The sequence below is a fragment of the Chroicocephalus ridibundus genome, chromosome 1 (assembly GCF_963924245.1).
Source record: "Chroicocephalus ridibundus chromosome 1, bChrRid1.1, whole genome shotgun sequence".
Classification (NCBI taxonomy): domain Eukaryota; kingdom Metazoa; phylum Chordata; class Aves; order Charadriiformes; family Laridae; genus Chroicocephalus; species Chroicocephalus ridibundus.
In genome coordinates, this window is record NC_086284.1 from 25,325,564 (window position 1) to 25,343,879 (window position 18,316).

Genomic DNA, 18,316 nt, shown 5'->3' on the forward strand with positions numbered 1-18,316 from the left:
CCTGTGAGGAAAGGCTGAGAAAGTAGGGGCTGTTCAGCCTGGAGAAGAGAAGGCTCCAGGGAGACCTTATAGCAGCCTTCCAGTACCTAAAGGGGGCCTACAGGAAGGATGGGGAGGGACTCTTTGTCAGGGAATGTAGTGATAGGATGAGGAGTAATGGTTTTAAACTGAAAGAGGGTAGATTTAGATTAGATATTAGGAAGAAATTCTTTCCTGTGAGGGTAGTGAGGCACTGGAAGAGGTTGCCCAGGGAAGCTGTGGATGCCCCATCCCTGGAAGCGTTCAAGGCCAGGCTGGATGGGGCTTTGAGCAGCCTGGTCTAGTGGGAGGTGTCCCTGCCCATGGCAGGGGGTTGGAACTAGATGATCTTTAAGGGCCCTTCCAACCCGAACCATTCTATGATTCTATGATTCTATGCAGAACAGTACGATCGAGGCTGCCTTCTTGGTGGGAATAAGGGATGATTACTGGGCAAACAGATGCAACGTCATTTTAAGGATTGTGTTAAGGAAATATGTGTTTTCCACCATGTAGCATGCTTTCCTCCCCCCCCCATCCTTTGTGGTACATTTCTGTGGTACACAAATGCATAATTCAGTTAGAACATTTTAAAATTTACTAATTAAAAAGGTACTAAGAAACTTGGATGCCTTGTAATGCATTTTAATCAAATAACAATTTTTGTATTTGTAAAATTGAACATAACTTCAATTGATAGTTCAGGTTAACATAACATTTAGTAAGTTCAATCTTCTCAAAGCTGCTTACCCAAACAAATGTTACTTTCACTGCTGCATTTTGGGCAGACAAAAGTAGTTCATTCCACAATTTTTAAGAAATTTCAGGGACTAGAATTTAGGTTGGGGTGTAGATAATTTCCTAATGCCAGGCTCCTGAAGCAAGAGCTTTACTGACCGCTTACTGTACAGTATTCCTCCTTCTTATTATCCATATGCCTTTATTACAGATTCTTTTTATCCATATCCCCTTCCGTCAAGTCTGAAACCTTTGAGAATGGTTACATTTCCTGTAAGCTACCTTTCAATTAATGCATTGGCATAAAATTGAGGAGATGTGTCCCTTTGCCAGCCTCAAAGGACATAGCAGCTCCAAGAACGCATTCACACTAAATGTCTTGCAGGAGTGCCGACATCTGGGTAGTATTTTGACATCCTTTCAACTGAAAATTATGGAAATAATCATCCTGTGGGGATATGCCTCAACACTCCTACATATTCAACATTGCCAAAATGGAGTATTATCTGCAATCCTGAATCCTGACGAGGAAAAATGATTGAGAACTTCTTTCACAGCCTTTATAGACAAATAACGAATTATCTCCAATGTCTTTTCCTACAGTATGCTGTATATGGGTGGAGCAAATATCTGTAAGGACATACTTACTCTGATTTCCCATGAGCTTCTAGAGAAAATGATGTCTTGAGTTCATGTTAGCATCACCCATTGCAAGTATCAAAGCCAAAACATTTGACTGCGGTACATTATTTTTATCTTTTCAAATATTGCTACCGGAGCTTCCTCACAGCCTTGGAAATAATCAGACAATAGTTTATGTCCTTTTCAACTGTGTAAAAATGAACAACTACCAAAAAACCTTTGTTGTTTTCATGCTTTAAGGTATATATTGCCGAGAGGGGAAAAGGTCTTTTTCAGCTACATGTTTGCTTTGTCCGTGAGAGAGGATCTATCTGTTGCTGTCATACACAGATTAATTGTCTTACACAATCATGTGATCCATTGGAATGATTATGGATCATATTAGCATAGATTTCCAGCACATCTGCCACAGCGATATTTTCACATTTCTGCTAATAAAAAGCTCAAAGTTTCAGATTTATAAGAAATGCTAGAATTACTTCTCTGCTTTATTTCACTTCCATCCTACCTGGTGTGACAGTTCCCCATGCATAGCCGAGGAACTTATCCACAAACTGCAGGAAATTTCCTTGACAGCTATTGCCAACTTTATTGAGCTGCTCAACACCATTTCTCCACTTACTCTGGAAAGCCAAAAGCTTTTTTTTTTTTTTTTTTTAAGACATCTGTCTGGACTTGTTGTGGGATTGTTGACACTGCAATTGCAATTGTGGTCTCAAAACTTGCAGGGACCAGCTAAAAACACATAAATAGTAGTTAGCGTCATTCTTAAGTCACAGCCACTCTGCATCCCACCTCCAATGGACCAGGCCAAGAGATCTTAGATATGGTGCTTTAAACAGCCAATATTTAGCTTGCAATAAGTCTATAGGAAAAAGTCATCTTTCAGTTTGCAAACTTTCTCATGCGGGGGAATTGCTCCTGCAATTCCACAGCTATTCTGTAAGTACATTTAAACCATATTTATGTGCATATTAGTAAACATTGAAATAATTTCTGTGTAACGTTCATAAACATAAGATCTTTGGATTCAATGGTGCTGCCTAAAGAGAAATGCTGTTCTTGAAAATGAAGTAAATACAACTTTGCCTAGAGCAGAACAATGGGGTGGGAAAATGAAACAGCCTTTGGTAGACAAAGATACAAGGCCCATTCACCCAGCAGTTCTTTGGACGGAAATAAGTATCCACGGCACTATGTGAAGTCTTTCCTGGATTGATATTTGACTCTGGGTAGATCCTGCCAGCTTAAAGGAGTAGTTTTAATCAAAGTCTGAGGGATTTACTACCCTGTGGGGGTAGGGCGCGTGAGGGAGTTGTGTAAGTTTTTTTCTTGAGGGAATGAACTACCTCTCAGAATGTTTACCTTCCACCTCCCACAGTGCAAAATACAAAGATCAAATCTGAAACGTAACCCACTGCTCTTTCCAGCTCTGATAGAAGTCTTCAAAATCCTCCCTCTGTAGTCACCTCAGAAGACGTCAACAGCACAACACAATGAGAATCCCTCAGGCCTGGAGTTATCCTCTATTTATGTATTTCCAAAATTGGATTAAAATTCCCAGAGAACTCTGCTGAAATCTATAACTGGCATTGCATAGAGCAAAATCCTATATGATGAATATTTATTCTCGGTTGTAGCCCGTAGCAACATTTTCCAAATTTTTTTCCCTTGCATGTTATTTCCTTACCTGTGCTAGCGACCTGAGGCAATATCATGTTTTCACAGGCAAAGTCTCAAAAAAAAGATTTGTAACTTCTTTTTTAAATTTCAAATTTCAGGTTTGCTTTTTATTGCAATTCCGAGACACACAAAAAACATAGCAATGTTTTCTTCTAAGTGTTTTGGTTAGTATTTGTTAAAAGCTGAAAATTTTTCAGGCTGACTTCCCTTCTGAAAATAAGGTGATTTCTTGCCATTGCTTTGTGAGGGTCTGACTGATTCAGCCCTCCCCTTAATCCTGCTACAGATGAGCAAGGTAAGAGACATCCCCCAGTGCCACAGGGGTCTGCTTCTGGCACGAACTCCTTGCTCTGCCCAGCAGCTTCTCTCCCCTCCGCATGCTGTGCTCATCCTTTGGCAATCCTGACATCTCATTTCATGAGTCCCTTCTCCTTTCCAGCCCCCATAGGCTTCATTCCTGCTCCTGATTCTCCCCATCTTTCCTCCCCCATTTCCCTAGACTGCTCCAAGCACTGCCATCTGCTTAGGCTTTCTCAGCTCTCAGGACACAGAAGAAGGGATGGTAGTTTTATTCCCTGGGATGGTTCCCTTGCTGCTGTCCTGTTCCAGCTTTCTCCCTCTGTCCTACACGCTCACTCTGTGGGGGGGAATTGAAGCAGGTGGGGAATATCTCCTAAAATAAAGCTCATGTGACAACTCAAATAGTGTAAAGCAGAGCAGATGGTGCAATGATCAATGATCTGGATGAGGGGATCGAGTGCACCCTCAGTAAGTTTGCAGATGACACCGAGTTGGGTGGGAGTGCTGATCTGCTTGAGGGTAGGAAGGCTCTACAGAGGGACCTGGACAGGCTGGCTGGATGGATGGGCCGAGGCCAACTGGATGAGGTTCAACAAGGCCAAGTGCCGGGTCCTGCACTTGGGTCACAACAACCCCATGCAGCGCTACAGGCTTGGGGAAGAGTGGCTGGAGAGCTGCCTTGTAGAAAAGGACCTGGGGGCGTTGGTGGACAGCTGGCTGAACATGAGGAAGCAGAGTGTTCAGGTGGCCAAGAAGGCCAACAGCATCCTGGCCTGTATCAGGAATAGTGTGGCCATCAGGAGTAGGGAAGTGATCATCCCCCTATACTCAGCACTGGTGAGGCCCCACCTCCAGTACTGTGTCCAGTTTTGGGCCCCTCACCACAAGAAAAACATTGAGGTGCTGGAGCGGGTCCAGAGAAGGGCAATGGAGCTGGTGAGGGGTCTGGAGAACAAGTCTTAGGAGGAGTGGGTGAGAGCTGGGGTCGTTTTTCCTGGAGAAAAGGAGGCTGAGGGGAGACCTTACCGCTCTCTACAACTACCTGAAGGGAGGCTGTAGAGAGGTGGGGGTCGGTCTGTTCTCCCAGGTAACTGGCGGTAAGGCAAGAGGAAACAGCCTCAGGTTGCACCAGGGAAGGTTTAGGATGGATATTAGGAAAAATTTCTTCACCGAAAGGGTTGTCGAGCATTGGAGCAGGCTGCCCAGGGAAATGGTTGAGTTGCCATCCCTGGGGGTTTTAAAAAGACATGTAGATGTGGTGCTGAGGGACATGGTTCAGTACTGTTTTTTGTCAGTGTTACATTTAACGGTTGGACTCGATCTTAAAGGTCCCTTCTGACCTAGGCAACTCCATGTTTCTCTGCTCATGGCCGGATCTCCTCAGCCGTGTGAGGTGGCTCCACACGGGGTACCAACAGGGGGGTTGTGCCTGGCGCATGAGGTAACGGAGACGGGACGGCGGACCCAGGCTGCTCTCGGGATCAAGCCCTCGGGCCCTGCCGCAGCCCCCGAGCTGACAGCGGGCCGTGCAGACCCACCACCCCCGCCATGGCCCCGCCGCACCGCGCATGCGCCCGCACGCGGAGGGGAGGAGGCGGGCGGGGCTACCCGCCGCGCGCGGCGGCGGTCACGTGCTTTCCGGCATGGCCGGGGAGCCGGCGGCGGGGAGCGGGCAGCAGGACGGCGGTGGGGTTGTGCTCGCTGCCCGCCCGTTCATCTGCTCCTTCCCCGATTGTGACGCCACCTTCAATAAGGCCTGGCGGCTGGACGCCCACCTCTGCCGGCACACGGGCGAGGTGAGCCGGGCCGGGCCGGGCCTGAGGGAGCGACGGGGGTTTCCCGCTCGGGCCGCCCCACCGGCGGTGACGGCGGTGAGGGGCGCCTGAGGTGAGGGGCCTGGCGGGCGGCCTGCGCGGCTTGATCCCCAGGGGGTCGGGGAGCCCGCTTCACCCCCCGGGGTACCCGGGACAGCGTGGGGGAGCTGCGTGGGTCGTGGCTGTGCCCTGGTTTGAGCGACACGGGGCTGATTTATCTTTCGGTAGTTTTGCTTTTCAGTCATTTCTCTTCTAATGCTTGGGAAAACTGTAATTTTAGAAGACTCTAGTGTCTTAATTTGTGAATATATTTACTTTATAGCCAGCTATGATATGCGGATTTCAAGGTCTCGGTGTTTTCGAGCTCACCAGATGCAGGGATGAGGGGGAGCAAGACCCGGGCGCTTGACCCAAGCTGGGCAACAGAGTTATTTCATACCATGAACGTCACATTAAATATAAATTAGAAAATTTGCAGCAAAATTCTCTCTCTCCCTTGATGGTTGCGATCCTGAGAACTTCTTGCCCCAGTGCCAGACTCCTGAGCCCTTCCCTTCCCCAACATTTGGTGTCCACTGCTGGGAGCGCACAGCTTCCTGCTGATAGAATGGGCCAAGGATAATCCTCGTATATGTTGTATTGGTATCAGTATCAATATTGGTTCTTTAGTATTACTAATGTTAACTGCTTAGACTTATTCTGTTGAACCTGTTTATACTTCAACCCTCAGCTTTCCTTGTTTGGTTTTTTTTTCCCTGATTCCCCTTCCTGGGTGGGGAGGGGTCATCAGATGACAATAAATTTTTGTGGGTTCCTCAAACCATAATATTCTGAAATACTGTCACCAGTGCAGCCTGCTGAAGGCAGCCTCTTGGAAACAGCCAAGCACCCAGAGGTGCGGGGTGTCATCTCTGAACAACTCCCTCCCTCTCTTTCAGAGGCCATATGTTTGCGATTATGAAGGCTGCGGTAAAGGTTTCACCAGAGATTTCCACCGTGCTCGACACCTTCTTACGCACACTGGGGAAAAGCCCTTTGAGTAAGGCCAAGTTTTTTATTTCTTAAAATGGATTATGCATGTCTTTATGGAAACGAAGTGGAATTAAAACTGGTATGTGGCTGGTACAGAGCATGCCTGCCTAGCTTTGGTATCATGAGTACTGCCACAACAGTACTCACAACACTCATCACAGTGCACACAGGGTGAGACGTGGGGAATCTCCTTAGCCTAAAACCCCCTATCTGGCAGTGATCCGTAATAGATGCTTAAAGAAATGGGTAGATCTCTCCCTAGAATACAGAATTAAAAGAAGGAAGGGCAGTTATCTCCTGTTACTAAGTCATTAATAGCTGCATGTCATGGAGTAGGAGCTAGGAATTCTTACATGTTTTATTAAGAATCTCTTCTGATAAGTTTTCCTGTGGCTTTTGATTGTAACAGCCTCTGGCTTTTCATGTCTTTAAAGCAAATTTTTATGTTTGGGTTGTGAGTTTTGGTTATTCTTCATGTATTTGTCTTATCCAATGATTTCTGTATCTGCCTAGGAACCAAATCACTGAGAGGGATAATAAAAAATGCAGTTCATTTTCAGGTGCACAGCTGACGGATGCAATCAGAAATTTGGAACAAAATCAAACTTAAAGAAGCACATTGAGCGCAAGCATCAAAATCAGCAAAAGCAATATGTGGTGAGTAATTACCTTTGATATTGTAAAGTGGAGGCTAAACAAGCTCCTTTTTGTGTATCTAGTGAAGTATTTCAACTTGTTATTATGCGGTACTTGTATGAGTTCAAATACTGCGACTGGGATTTCAGCAAACACATGTGGACTGGGCTGTCATTTTTTGGCCTCTAATGATTACTCAATTTCCTAAATAGTGCGACTTTGAAGGCTGTAACAAGTCTTTCAGGAAACATCAGCAACTTAAAGTTCATCAGTGTCACCACACCAATGAACCTCCCTTCAAGTAGGTGGATAATTTTAATAATGAACTTTAACAATTCAATTTAAACACCCTTGATGAAAACAGGTGCCTTTTCTCAACCTTTTAATTGATGTAGCATTTAAAAAAAAAAAATGGCATGAATTTGCAGTCATGGCTTCAAGTACATTTCTCATATTGGTCCTTTGCCTAGTAGTCTGTTTTGAGCAACAGTCTTGGTGCTCTGTAACTTCAGCATTCCAGCCATTTTCTTAGGATTAACTACAGGTTCACAGGAATAATAAAAAAAACCCCAAAACCAAAACCCCAAAACAGTTTGAGTTCATAGAGTCTGAAATACAAGCATAAGAGCTTGCACAGTAATGAAAAATGTAGCTACTTCTGTTTTCCAGTAAAAAGCAGATACTTGGCTAATACTGAAGTGAGTAGTAGCTTAAAAAAGGTGAGAGGCTTGGATGCCAATCTGAGAAGCTGTGCATTGCAACTCCGTTATTTACAGGACACATTAGTATAGATCTGATGAAAGCGAAGTTCAGCCTTGCATTTCTTACAGGTGGAACACGCTTTACAGGAGTGTTGCACTTAAGTGAAGTGCACTAGTATGGCTGGGTGACAGGCGCAAAAATACTGCTAGTGCTCTGCTACTGCTCTGATGGCTAGATCTCTACAAGCCACTTAAACCCTCCGCTTTTTCTCTCTCTCTTATGTTTTAAGAGCCTACTGTGTAGGGATGATAGGAGGCTTGATTCTTTAGCCAAAGCTTAACTTGCTGTATACGTAGAAATCATACTGTAGTTTTAACTCTCCAGGGGATCAGAGTCCTCTATTAAAAACATACTATGGAATTTACTTTTACAAGGCGGGGGAGGGACAGAACAGATCTCTAGGCAAGGGGAAACTTGGGTTATTTTGTCCGCTTTAGTTGTTCTTGACATAAAGAATAAAAAATATGCAGACGCAGTGAAAGAAATCAAACCAGTGTATTTTATACCTAGATGTAATAGTGAAGGATGTGGAAAGTACTTTTCTACTCCAAGTCGACTAAAGCGGCACGAGAAGACACACGAAGGTAATACAGTTTTTCTTCTTGCTTCAGTTATGTTTTAGCAAAGGAAAAAGGACTTCTTCCAGTACAGAGAGTATGCAGGGATGTATGACAGACATGAAAGTGTTCTGGGCCTAGTCATCCAGACAGAAAAGAACAAGAACACCTGTTTTGAATAGCCAAATGGGATACAATTGCAAGGCATTGCAGGGTTCAGTTACAATGTACTTGTGGCAGAGGTCAGGATTCCTGCTGTGGTTTATTCTCCTGATGTGCTTCCTTGCCAATAATCCTTTTTCTGGAGATGGGCTAATGGTTAAGGCACTAGTCTAGACCTCCAGAGGTTAGGATCAATTGCCAGTTCTGCCACAGATTTCCTATGAAGCCTTGGCAAAACCGTATAAGCCTGCATTTTTAAAGTTATTAATGTACCTATGTGAAAGGTATTTAAGTGAAATCATCAGAAGGTGGTCAGGTATGTTTTAGCTAATCTTGCTACACTCCTATCTGTTCTTTCAGCTTTCCAGTGCTAGAAAAAAAACCAACAACAAATTCAAGAGACTAGGGAGAGTATCCAGAAAGCTGCGATTTGTAATGCATTCCTTTCTTAAGATGGGGGCTTGTTCATAGTTGTTTAAAGAGTGTTGACTTTCTGTGGTTCGTTTAAAAAACATCTGTCTGCTTGATGGAATGGTACTATTGCAGTTATTTTCATCTGTGTGAGTGAAAGTGTATGGCTGGTGAGGAAGTAGCTCTACTGAAGCAAGGACACATAGTTTCCTAAAGTCATTTGGTTGGAAAGGACCTCTGGAGGTCATCTGATCCAACTCCCTGCTCGAGGCAGGGTCAATGAGACCAGGTTGCTGAGGTCTGTGTCCAGTCAAGTTTTGACTGTTTCCAGGGGCAGAGATTCCACAGCTCTATGGACAGCTTGTGTCAGTGATACAGGGTTTCTTCGTTAAACCTGTTAGGATTTTCTCATGTTCTAATTAGTTTCTGTTGTCTCTTGTCCCATTACTGTGCAGTATGGGAGGAGAGGAGGAATACTGGCCTTTAATTTTAAAATTGTAATAGTGGAGTTCCCCCTTGTAAAACTGGACTGTGTTTGCCAGAATCTTAGTGACTGTAAACATCTGTCCTGTCCAACAGGCTATACATGCAAGAAAGAAAACTGCTCATTTACTGGAAAAACTTGGACAGAACTTCTGAAACATAATAAAGAAAGTCATACAGGTAAACTCCAAATGCTTTAGTAAATAGAACTTAACTTTTGATAACAAATAGGAAACAAACTGCTCATTTGAAGAGGAGTCCTTGCTGAGCTCATTTCATCAACTTGTTGTGTCTAGACAAACTTGTTTACTAGTGCTTCATTGGTTAAATGGTTGTGACTGGCTAGACCTTTGATGAAAATGCTGCTCAGTATACTAAATTTGCTCTGTGATCCAGTCAACGAGAAATTGTACAATATAACTCTTGGGATCTGGATAGTTCATACTGTGTTATTCTCTTCCAGTCTTTAAGTTACTTGTATTTCATGTGGATTTTAGCATTGTTCTAGAGCACTACTAGGGTTTGATTCTGAGCTCCTGTAAGAAGCTGTTAATTTATACCCTGTCTGTCTCTCTCCCATTCAGAGCCGATAGTTTGCAGTGAGTGTTACAAAACTTTTAAACGGAAAGATTACCTCAAGCAGCACCAAAAAATACATGCAGTGGAGAGGGATGTCTGCCGATGCCCAAGAGAAGGATGTGGGAGAACTTACACAACAGTATTTAACCTTCAAAGCCATATCCTCTCTTTTCATGAGGAGAAAAAACCATTCTCTTGTGATTATCCAGGCTGTGGAAGAGTATTTGCAATGAAGGTATGTATTTTTTACACTGTTCTAATCTGAATCACACAATCTTAAATGATAAACCTTTTTTTTTTTTTTTTTCTCTTTGTAACTGTAGCAGAGCCTAGCAAGGCACGCGGTTGTTCATGATCCTGAAAAGAGAAAACTGAACTCAAAAGTAAGTTACACTCTTGAAAATGTCGTCTTAACCATACCTTGTGACTTCAGAGGAGGGTAAACATTACGTCGTTTAGAATGTAACTTCAACCAGGAAAACAGTCCGTCTATCTACTTAATTTGGGAGATGCTTAATTTCTGAAGCTCATTTAAATAATGCAGTGCTGGCCTATTCATTGGTTTCTTCTCCCCTGCGCCACCTTAGTAGTCTTTGCTCCATAGATATGTTAAGTTGCTAATTCTGGATTTATTTCTGCCAGGCAAAGCGTTCTCGTCCTAAGAGGAGCTTAGCCTCTCGTCTGAGCGGCTACATTCCTCCTAAAACGCAGCCAGGAAAGGATGTGGTTGTGACAGAAAGCAAGACAATGGATAAGCCCATGGAAAATGAAATACCAACTGTTGAAATTCTGACTCTGCAGTAAAGGATAACTGAGACAACTTTCTTCATGGAATGACCAGTGCAAAGTTCAACAATAACTTTATTAAATTTATAGTATTATTTTTTTAAATAAGAAATTAATGTTGTTTACACCTCTTCATAAAGTCACTGATGCAACTCACTTGACTTCAGATCTTCATTTTCATCTTTCTTTACTGTACTGTGTTTCTCCTTTTCCATCTTCTGTGCTTTCAACTCCTTGTCAGACTTGTGTCTCAAAATACAGGTACTCACTCCTTCTCTAGTAACTTTCGGCTTGGAAAGATAAGTGGCTTTCTCAGAGACAGTCTCCAAAATCTGATCGAAAAGCACAAACTGAAAAGGAGGAGAAAAATAGGGACTAAATGCACAAACACAGGTAAAAAATATTTCAGGCTGTTCTGTAATGACACTATCTCCTGCTTGTGCTTTAGCTATTAGCTGAAACAAGCTAGTTGCTAGTCCTGGTTTGAGCAGTTCAGCTTGTCCTTTCCTAACTGTCTGTTCTTTACTCATAAGCAGGTTTAGGAAAGTCACCAGAGGGATTAAGCCATTTCCTAACACTTAGGTTGATTTCCCGACTCATCCCGTTTTACTGTTTAAAGGTGTCCACAACAGTGATTATGACTGCATCTGACTCCCCCCCACCCTCCTCTTCCACGAGATTTGGGCACATTAGTAAGGGGCAGTATTGTTCTCATGTTCGTAGGATGCAGTAGTATTGAACTGAATGATACAGTGTGTTCATATAACAAGCTGAACTCTTAAGCTTATAATTAAACTTCTAAACTTAAGGACAGCCTAAATCTGGACTGTGTCATGAAATGTTCTGCTCCCTCCCCTATCCAGTTCTTCCTCTTGCTGTCCTTTCCCTGTGAATGCAACTTCCTATAAAAAGTGATATCACAATTTTTTTCCAGAAATTTATTAGAGAGAATAATTAAGGAAATCTAATTCACTACACACATTAAAAGAAAAAAATCATCTTACATGGAATCTTTACAAAAAAGATATTTGTGCAAATGACAATGAAGACAAGTCTCAAGGCAATTTTGATAGTAAACTGCCACCAGCTCCCTCACATCTTTATAGATTTTATAAACATTTATAGACCTTGCCAGTCTTGGAACATCATTCCAGTAGTTTTCCATGCAGCAGTGAAAGACTAACCTTATCCACAGGAGAACAGTTAGGTTATTGAAATAATCTAGCTAAAATACAGCAGATTTTTTATTTTTTTAACCATACTGTTAAACTTTTCAGTGAGGGAGCTGGCTTAAGGCATGGACAGGAAAATTTCACTAGCCCAGTTTAATAAGCTGGTGCTGCAAAGGAGTAGGAACTGCTTAGACTCTGCTGTCAATGACGGTATTATAATTGCATTCTTAGGAAAGCACAGTATTTGAGTTGTCTCTATGGGACCATATTTCTAGAAGGTGGGGCAACCGTTACTTTCACGGGACCTAGACCTTCACTTATTTTAGCAGTACATGATACACTAAAAAAAGCATGTCAGTATTGGATAGCGGAAATTAATACAAGTACACCTATTTCATGAAATTGATTGGTCTAGCTTTCAGGAGTCCACTTACCATGTCCATATTGCTATCTTTAGCTTGCCGGATGGTAACTTTAACATGGTATTTCTTTTCAATCCACTGCGCTATCTGTTTAGTCTTGGTTTCTAGGTCGTTCTTGGCAATAGCTGAAGAAAAGGATAACTCCTTCTGAACCATCCCTGTTTAAAAGAGAACTAAAACTGTGTTGGCTCAACAGCTGACAAACATGTATTAGTTGCTCTCTTAGAAGCAACATGGTGCTTTTTCTGCTTATCTCCTTTCCCCCATGCTGCTTTCTCATACACAGAGCATCCCAATCTCATCATCTCAGCATGCACCACTCTCACTTTAGAAGGTGGCTCCTTGGTATCTCACACTCACCACTGTAATTGGGAGAGTGAGCGCATGTTGGAGGCACACAGGGAAGTCTCTTCAGGGTCGGGAGTCTTGAAAGTATTTTTATTTTAATTACAATTTTGTTCATACTACACACAATGTGGGTCTAACAGAGATAAACAGGTATGCATCGGAATTCAAGATCTGCAAATTCCTACATGTAAAAACCTGGAAGTTAGATAGCTCTTTAGCTCGAGCCTCTTTTCTTAAATGGTGAAGTGCAATATTCAATTGGAAGGATGATGCCTTGTGATATATGTGAACAATTTATGGTCTCTTCCTTCTTAATGACTCTCTAAAGTAGTTACCATCTGCATAATCTTTAGTTTCTTGAACAGAAAAACTCACTACCACAATAGTGGTCTCCTCTAAAATTAGAACTCTACCCAAAGCACCGATACTTTGTTAGCCTGAGGAGAAGAAAAGACGATACAAGGTCAGGTGCTTTTTCTAAAACCTCTTTGCCAAACTCAGTTTGTTAAACTGCTGGAGCAGGCTGACTTAAGAAAAAAGACTGAAAATCATTTGATATTGAAAAAGAAACGTGCAAGAAATGGCACCAGACTTTGTCTTCCTAGCAGCAAGCTAGGAAGAGAATGGTTCGTGACTAGTGACAAAATTATGTTGGTGTATCTGGTGGTCAGTTTGGAAAACCTGCCTGTCACTTTACGCCTTAGCAAAAGAACAGAAATTAATGAGTTTCATGGAACCAGAGTCTAGTTATAGTCACTTAAATAAAAACAGATCTAAAAAAAAAGACAGCAGATGCCAAAATATTACATCCTAAGAAGGCAATAGAAGGCTTCTCTGTGGAAGACTACAGTAATCCAAAATTTTATTTTCACCACTGCAGATCCTTAATAGCGCAGACTGCAGCGACGTTGCTTTGGATTTACACAAATGCGAGTAAGAGGATTTCATCTGCCGAAACACCTTTTAATGCAGCATTTTTGACAGTGCTCAGCATTGTAGTGCCAATAATGTACGTACCTGTTTTCGGACTTGCTTTTTTTTTCTCTGCACGTCTAAGCTGTTCTTCATGAATCTGCTGCCCCGTCATTAGTCTGTATACAGGAGGCTCTGCGTTCTCACGGAGGAGAACTAGTTTCAGGTCATGCTGATCCATAAGTTTGAGTGCCTCTGCTCGGTGCATATTTCCTAAGCTCTCTCCATCCTGGTTGATCACGTGCAAAATCCGATAGGGAATTCTTCGCCCAACACTTCCAAATGCTGCTTTCGTTTTCAGTTCCCTGTGAGATTTTTCAGCTGTACAAAATGGCTGAGTAAGTCCAAACACAGATGACTTTCTAGGGTCAGGTACCATCATCCAGAATGGAGAAAAGACCCTTTTTTGTGATGTTTGTGTCAGAAGAGTACCAATGAACCTTTTTGTGTATCTATTCTCATTTCTGATTGCTTGACATAGAAGTTTCATCACACAAAAGGTAGTCATTCTGAGGAAGCAGTGAAGAAGAAAAAACAAGTTACCCCCATTCAGTCAGATTCTTCTAGTTATATTAGAAAGATTTGACTCCAGTTCGGTAAACCCTAGTCCTTAAAACTACTCTTTCAAAAAGATGCCTGGTGTTACTATACAGACTGAACAATCTACGGTATTTTCACAGTGACAGAGGGCTTTAACCCAGAGAGAAAATCTGACAGAGGAACAAAATTTATGAAGATTTGATGTTTCTTCAGTATTTTAAAATTTGAGCCTGAGCTCTTTTAAAGAATCCAAAACTTCTCGTTCATTTCTGCTTGCAAGAGTATCTAACTCTTCCACAGCTTTTTTTGTGTATAGAGAGGAGCCAATGTTTAAGAGGGAGAATTTGTTGTCAAATAAACAGGCATGTCACACTTAATATTTTCAGTCCAGCTTTTTTTCAGGAAGTATCTAACACTAGGACTTTCCTCCTGGTTCTGATACTCTTTGGAAAGTGTTTCATTGAAGCCACATTAATTCAGAACCACCCTAATCACACAGCGAATGAAGTGGCGGTTTGTGCGATGTCCGTCAGTAGCCATACCAACATCTACAGTCTGACTCTTCTGTGTTTTGTAAGGTTTGGGAATTTCAACGCCTGGGCCATACAGAGTAAGACTGCCAGACAAAATCTTCACGTTGGCATTAAAACGTGACAAAGTGACCGTTACTGTACTTGAAAATGTGGTTTATCCCAGGGCTGAAAACGCTTCCATAGCTAGCATGCAACTTGCTTCTCATAGCACCGACCCCAAATTCTGTATTTTTCTCAGTTTTCCAAATGTCATTTTGTGGAAGTAATCCAGCTGGCTACTTGGTCTTTTATGGATTAAGCACTAATATTATTTCAGTAACCTTAAAAAAAATAAAATAAAATAAAATAAAATGGTCTTCACTGTCTTTTAAGCTTAAGTTCCACAGATTCAGTCATGCTTCAAAGTGAAAACAGCACCTTAATTTTAAACCTATTTTATCAGATATTTATAGTATTGACTGACTGTGCCAGTTTTTCACAAACATTAACACTGGGGTGGCACATTCCTGTTTATAGCGAGCCGAGTATTTCCAGGAAGTACAGGAAAAGCCAAAGGCAATACAGGAAACCAAAAATGTGTCACAACAGAGGAGTTGGCAAGTATGACTTCTTCTGCCTAGGAAGGAATGTGACTCCACTCTCTATATATACACATATACATACATATATATATATATGTATGTCATTGTGTAAACATGTATCCATGTGCCTACTTATACATGGAGAAGGTGCAAGCAATTGGCAGGATAAGGAACTATTTCTAATTCTAATCAGCATTGGCCCTGGAACAAGCAAAATAACCCGCCTGTGAATAAACTTAGTCTGAAAACGGGGATGTTTTGGAGTCTGGCACAGACTGCAGATTTTAGCAGCAGGGACAAAGCTGACACAAACCGGGTGAGGAGGTGCGGGATCAGCATAGGAGCATTATAAAATATTATAGTTTAATTTCTCTGTCATTCACACGAACTTGGCTTACCTTTGTCAGCTACTGGCCTCTAACAGTATCACAGCAATGAAAATAACAGCTTATTTTAAAGAATTGTAAGTCTCATCGGCTAAATACATGGTTTGACCTTCATTCTCCTTCATTCCTTGTTTAAATTTTCCGAAATGCTGCCTTAGCTGTCTGACAAGAGAAAGAAAACGACCCTTTCTGAGGAAGGATTTTTCTCCCTTTGACAGGGCACGTAAGAGCATTTCGCTCCGTGCGGCTCCGCCATCACACACCGTGTATTAGAAGGACCGCCCACCCCGCTGGGGGTTTCAGTGGGCGGGCAGGGGACACCCACGCGTGACCGTGTCTGTGACCCGGCCCCGGGCGGGGTGTCGGTGGGCCCCGGGTCCCCGCGGCCCGACGGGCCTCCCGCGGCCCGGCCCGCAGCGGCCTCCCCCGCCCCGGGCGGCTCTTACCTGCCGGCCGGGCCGGGCCGGGCCGGGCCGCTGCAGCAGACCGGCCGGGGCCGCGTCTTGCCCTTCCGCTTCCTCCTCCTCCTCTTCCGCTTCCTCCTCCGCCCCCTTCCCCCGCCCCGTCGGTGAGCGCCGGGGCTGCGGTTGGGCCGGCCCCTCTCTGTGCCTGTGTATCTCTGTGTAGGCGTGTCCCCGTGTGTGTCCCCGTGTGTCCGCGTGTACGTGTGTCGTCTGTGTGTGTGTCCCCGTGTGTGTCCAACCATCAGCCACTGCCAAGTCCACCACTAAACCGGGTCCCTCAGCACCATTTCTGCCCGTCTTTTAAAGACCCCCAGGGATGGTGCCTCAACCACTTCCCTGGGCAGCCCGTTCCAATGCTTCATAACCCTTTCAGTGAAGAAATTTTTCCTAATATCCATCTTAAACCTCCTCTGGCACAACTTCAGGCCGTTTCCTCTCGTTCTATCGCCTGTCACCTGGGAGAAGAGACCGACCCCCACCTCTCCACACCCTCCTTTCGGGTAGTTGCAGAGAGCGATAAGGTCTCCCCTCAGCCTCCTTTTCTCCAGGCTGAACAACCCCAGCTCCATCAGCTGCTCCTCAAATATACATATAATAAATCTATTTATATATATATAATATATATATAAAATAAGTATATCCAATATAATAAAAATGCATATACAGCTGTATTTTTGCATATGGCAGTGTGTGTGTATGTAGAGAATTTCAGTCTCTCTATGGATGCACGCACTTATCTGTATCTGCCTGTTCCTCTTGCTGTGCTCACACACGCGTGTGGTGTGTCTGCCCGGTTCTGCGTGTGCAATTGCTTGGTTATGTTGTTTTCCTGGGTGTGCCACCGCGCAGTTGTGTCTTTTTGTGGGTTCTCCGTGTGCCTGTGCTGCACTGGGGGAGTCGGTTGGGTGTGGGCTAACGGTTGCTGCTAGGAGGTGGTAGGTTGTGGCTGTGATTGGGATGTGTGTGGGTGCCGAGTGCTCTCTGAGTGTGTTGTGTGTTGAGGTGGTATGCCCAAGCTGTCGTAGTACCTGGCTGCGTACTGTAATACGTCACTCCATCTCACTCCACCTGCAAGACGGTGTAGTGGCGTGGGCTTGTGTCTCATGTGAACCTCATGAAGTTCAACCAGGCCAAGTATGAGGTCCTGCACCTGGGTCAGAGCAATCCCAAGCACAGACACAGGCTGGATGGAGAATGGATTGACAGCAGCCCTGAGGAGAAGGACTTGGGGGTCTTGGTGGATGAGAAGCTCAACATGAATCAGCAATGTGTGCTCGCAGCCCAGAAAGCCAATTGCATCGCAGGCTGTATCACAAGAGGCATGGCCAGCAGGTCGAGGGAAGTGAGTCTGCCCCTCTACTCTGCTCTCATGAGACCCCACCTGGAGTACTGCGTCCAGATCTGGAGTCCTCAGCACAAGAAGGACATGGACCTGTTGGAGCAGGTCCAGAGAAGGGCCATGAGCATGTTGAGAGAGCTGGAGCACCTCTCCTGTGAGGACAGGCTGAGAGAGTTGGGGTTGTTCAGCCTGGAGAAGAGAAGGCTCCAGAGAGACCTTGTAGCAGCTTTCAAGTATCTGAAGGGCGCATACAGGAAAGCTGGGGAGGGACTCCTTATCAAGGAGTGTAGTGATGGGACAAGGGGTAACGGTTTTAAACTGAAAGGGGGGAGATTCAGATCAGAAAAATTTTTCAGATCAGGAAAAAAAATTTCACTGTGAGGGTGGTGAGGCACTGGAACAGGTTGCCCAGGGAAGCTGTGGATGCCCCATTCCTGGAGGTGTTCAAGGCCAGGCTGGATGGGGCTTTGAGCAGCCTGGTCTAGTGGGAGGTGTCCCTGCCCGTGGCAGGGGGTTGGAACTGGATGATCTTTAAGGTCCCTTCAAGCCCAGACCAGTCTATGATTCCATGTTAGGATTGCCAGGAGCCAGGGCTGCGTGTTGCACTGTGGGTCGAGTCAGCCCTGTGTGCGCGCGCGTGTGTGTGTGTGTGTGTACAAGGTGTTGTGTGTGTTGCATGGTAGAGATGTGTCTGCAGGGGTCAGCAGCGTGTGTGTTTGTGGCATTGCATGATTCCGCCTGAAACCTTGTTGGATGTTGTTACCTGCTTTGGTAGGCTGCTCTGCCTGAGGTTTGCAGGCTCCTTCTTCCAATTTGGAGATAGAAAGCGTTGCCTTTGAAAGAGAAGCTGAAATACATGTACAAACCCCAGGCCCCCAGCTGTCAGTGACACACTAAATGAGTAAAACACTAAAGAGCATGAGAGTTTGCTGTTCTCCTGTCGTTCTGGTGGGGCA

At 44.1% G+C, this 18,316-nt stretch overlaps 2 protein-coding genes across 5 annotated transcripts; one reads left to right on the forward strand and one right to left on the reverse strand.

Moving 5' to 3' along the window:
- The first annotated feature begins 4,984 nt into the window (after positions 1-4,984).
- Positions 4,985-10,753, forward strand: GTF3A (general transcription factor IIIA). Of its 2 annotated transcripts, none has more exons than XM_063331739.1 (9): positions 4,985-5,177; positions 6,134-6,234; positions 6,788-6,884; positions 7,076-7,164; positions 8,136-8,209; positions 9,335-9,418; positions 9,823-10,052; positions 10,141-10,200; positions 10,460-10,753. In XM_063331739.1, exons 1-9 carry the CDS (start codon positions 5,025-5,027, stop codon positions 10,619-10,621), a joined length of 1,050 nt encoding a protein of 349 aa, XP_063187809.1. In that variant the 5' UTR covers positions 4,985-5,024; the 3' UTR covers positions 10,622-10,753. The 2 variants fall into 2 exon arrangements, with proteins under 2 accessions (XP_063187809.1, XP_063187820.1); XM_063331750.1 differs by having other exon boundaries at positions 10,144-10,200.
- MTIF3 (mitochondrial translational initiation factor 3) lies at positions 10,652-16,076 on the reverse strand. Of its 3 annotated transcripts, XM_063331770.1 has the most exons (5): positions 16,004-16,076; positions 15,570-15,719; positions 13,563-14,026; positions 12,210-12,355; positions 10,652-10,953 (listed from the first exon to the last, which is right to left on the reverse strand). In XM_063331770.1, exons 3-5 carry the CDS (start codon positions 14,023-14,025, stop codon positions 10,744-10,746), a joined length of 819 nt encoding a protein of 272 aa, XP_063187840.1. In that variant the 5' UTR covers position 14,026; positions 15,570-15,719; positions 16,004-16,076; the 3' UTR covers positions 10,652-10,743. The 3 variants fall into 3 exon arrangements, with proteins under 3 accessions (XP_063187840.1, XP_063187847.1, XP_063187832.1); XM_063331777.1 differs by lacking the exon at positions 15,570-15,719 and having other exon boundaries at positions 16,004-16,070; XM_063331762.1 differs by lacking the exon at positions 16,004-16,076 and having other exon boundaries at positions 15,570-15,983.
- Positions 16,077-18,316: the final 2,240 nt, after the last annotated feature.

Bases quoted from the DNA above. Each gene is read 5' to 3' on its own strand.
- GTF3A (XM_063331739.1), top strand. From the start codon at position 5,025: ATGGCCGGGGAGCCGGCGGCGGGGAGCGGGCAGCAGGACGGCGGTGGG. The intron at 6,885-7,075 runs GTGAGTAATTAC...TTTCCTAAATAG, and splicing joins ATCAGCAAAAGCAATATGTG to TGCGACTTTGAAGGCTGTAA. The intron at 10,053-10,140 runs GTATGTATTTTT...TTGTAACTGTAG, and splicing joins GAAGAGTATTTGCAATGAAG to CAGAGCCTAGCAAGGCACGC.
- MTIF3 (XM_063331770.1), bottom strand. From the start codon at position 14,025: ATGACTACCTTTTGTGTGATGAAACTTCTATGTCAAGCAATCAGAAAT. The intron at 12,356-13,562 runs GTACGTACATTA...TCTTTTAAACAG, and splicing joins AAAAGCAAGTCCGAAAACAG to GGATGGTTCAGAAGGAGTTA. The intron at 10,954-12,209 runs GTAAGTGGACTC...CCTCCTTTTCAG, and splicing joins AAGATAGCAATATGGACATG to TTTGTGCTTTTCGATCAGAT.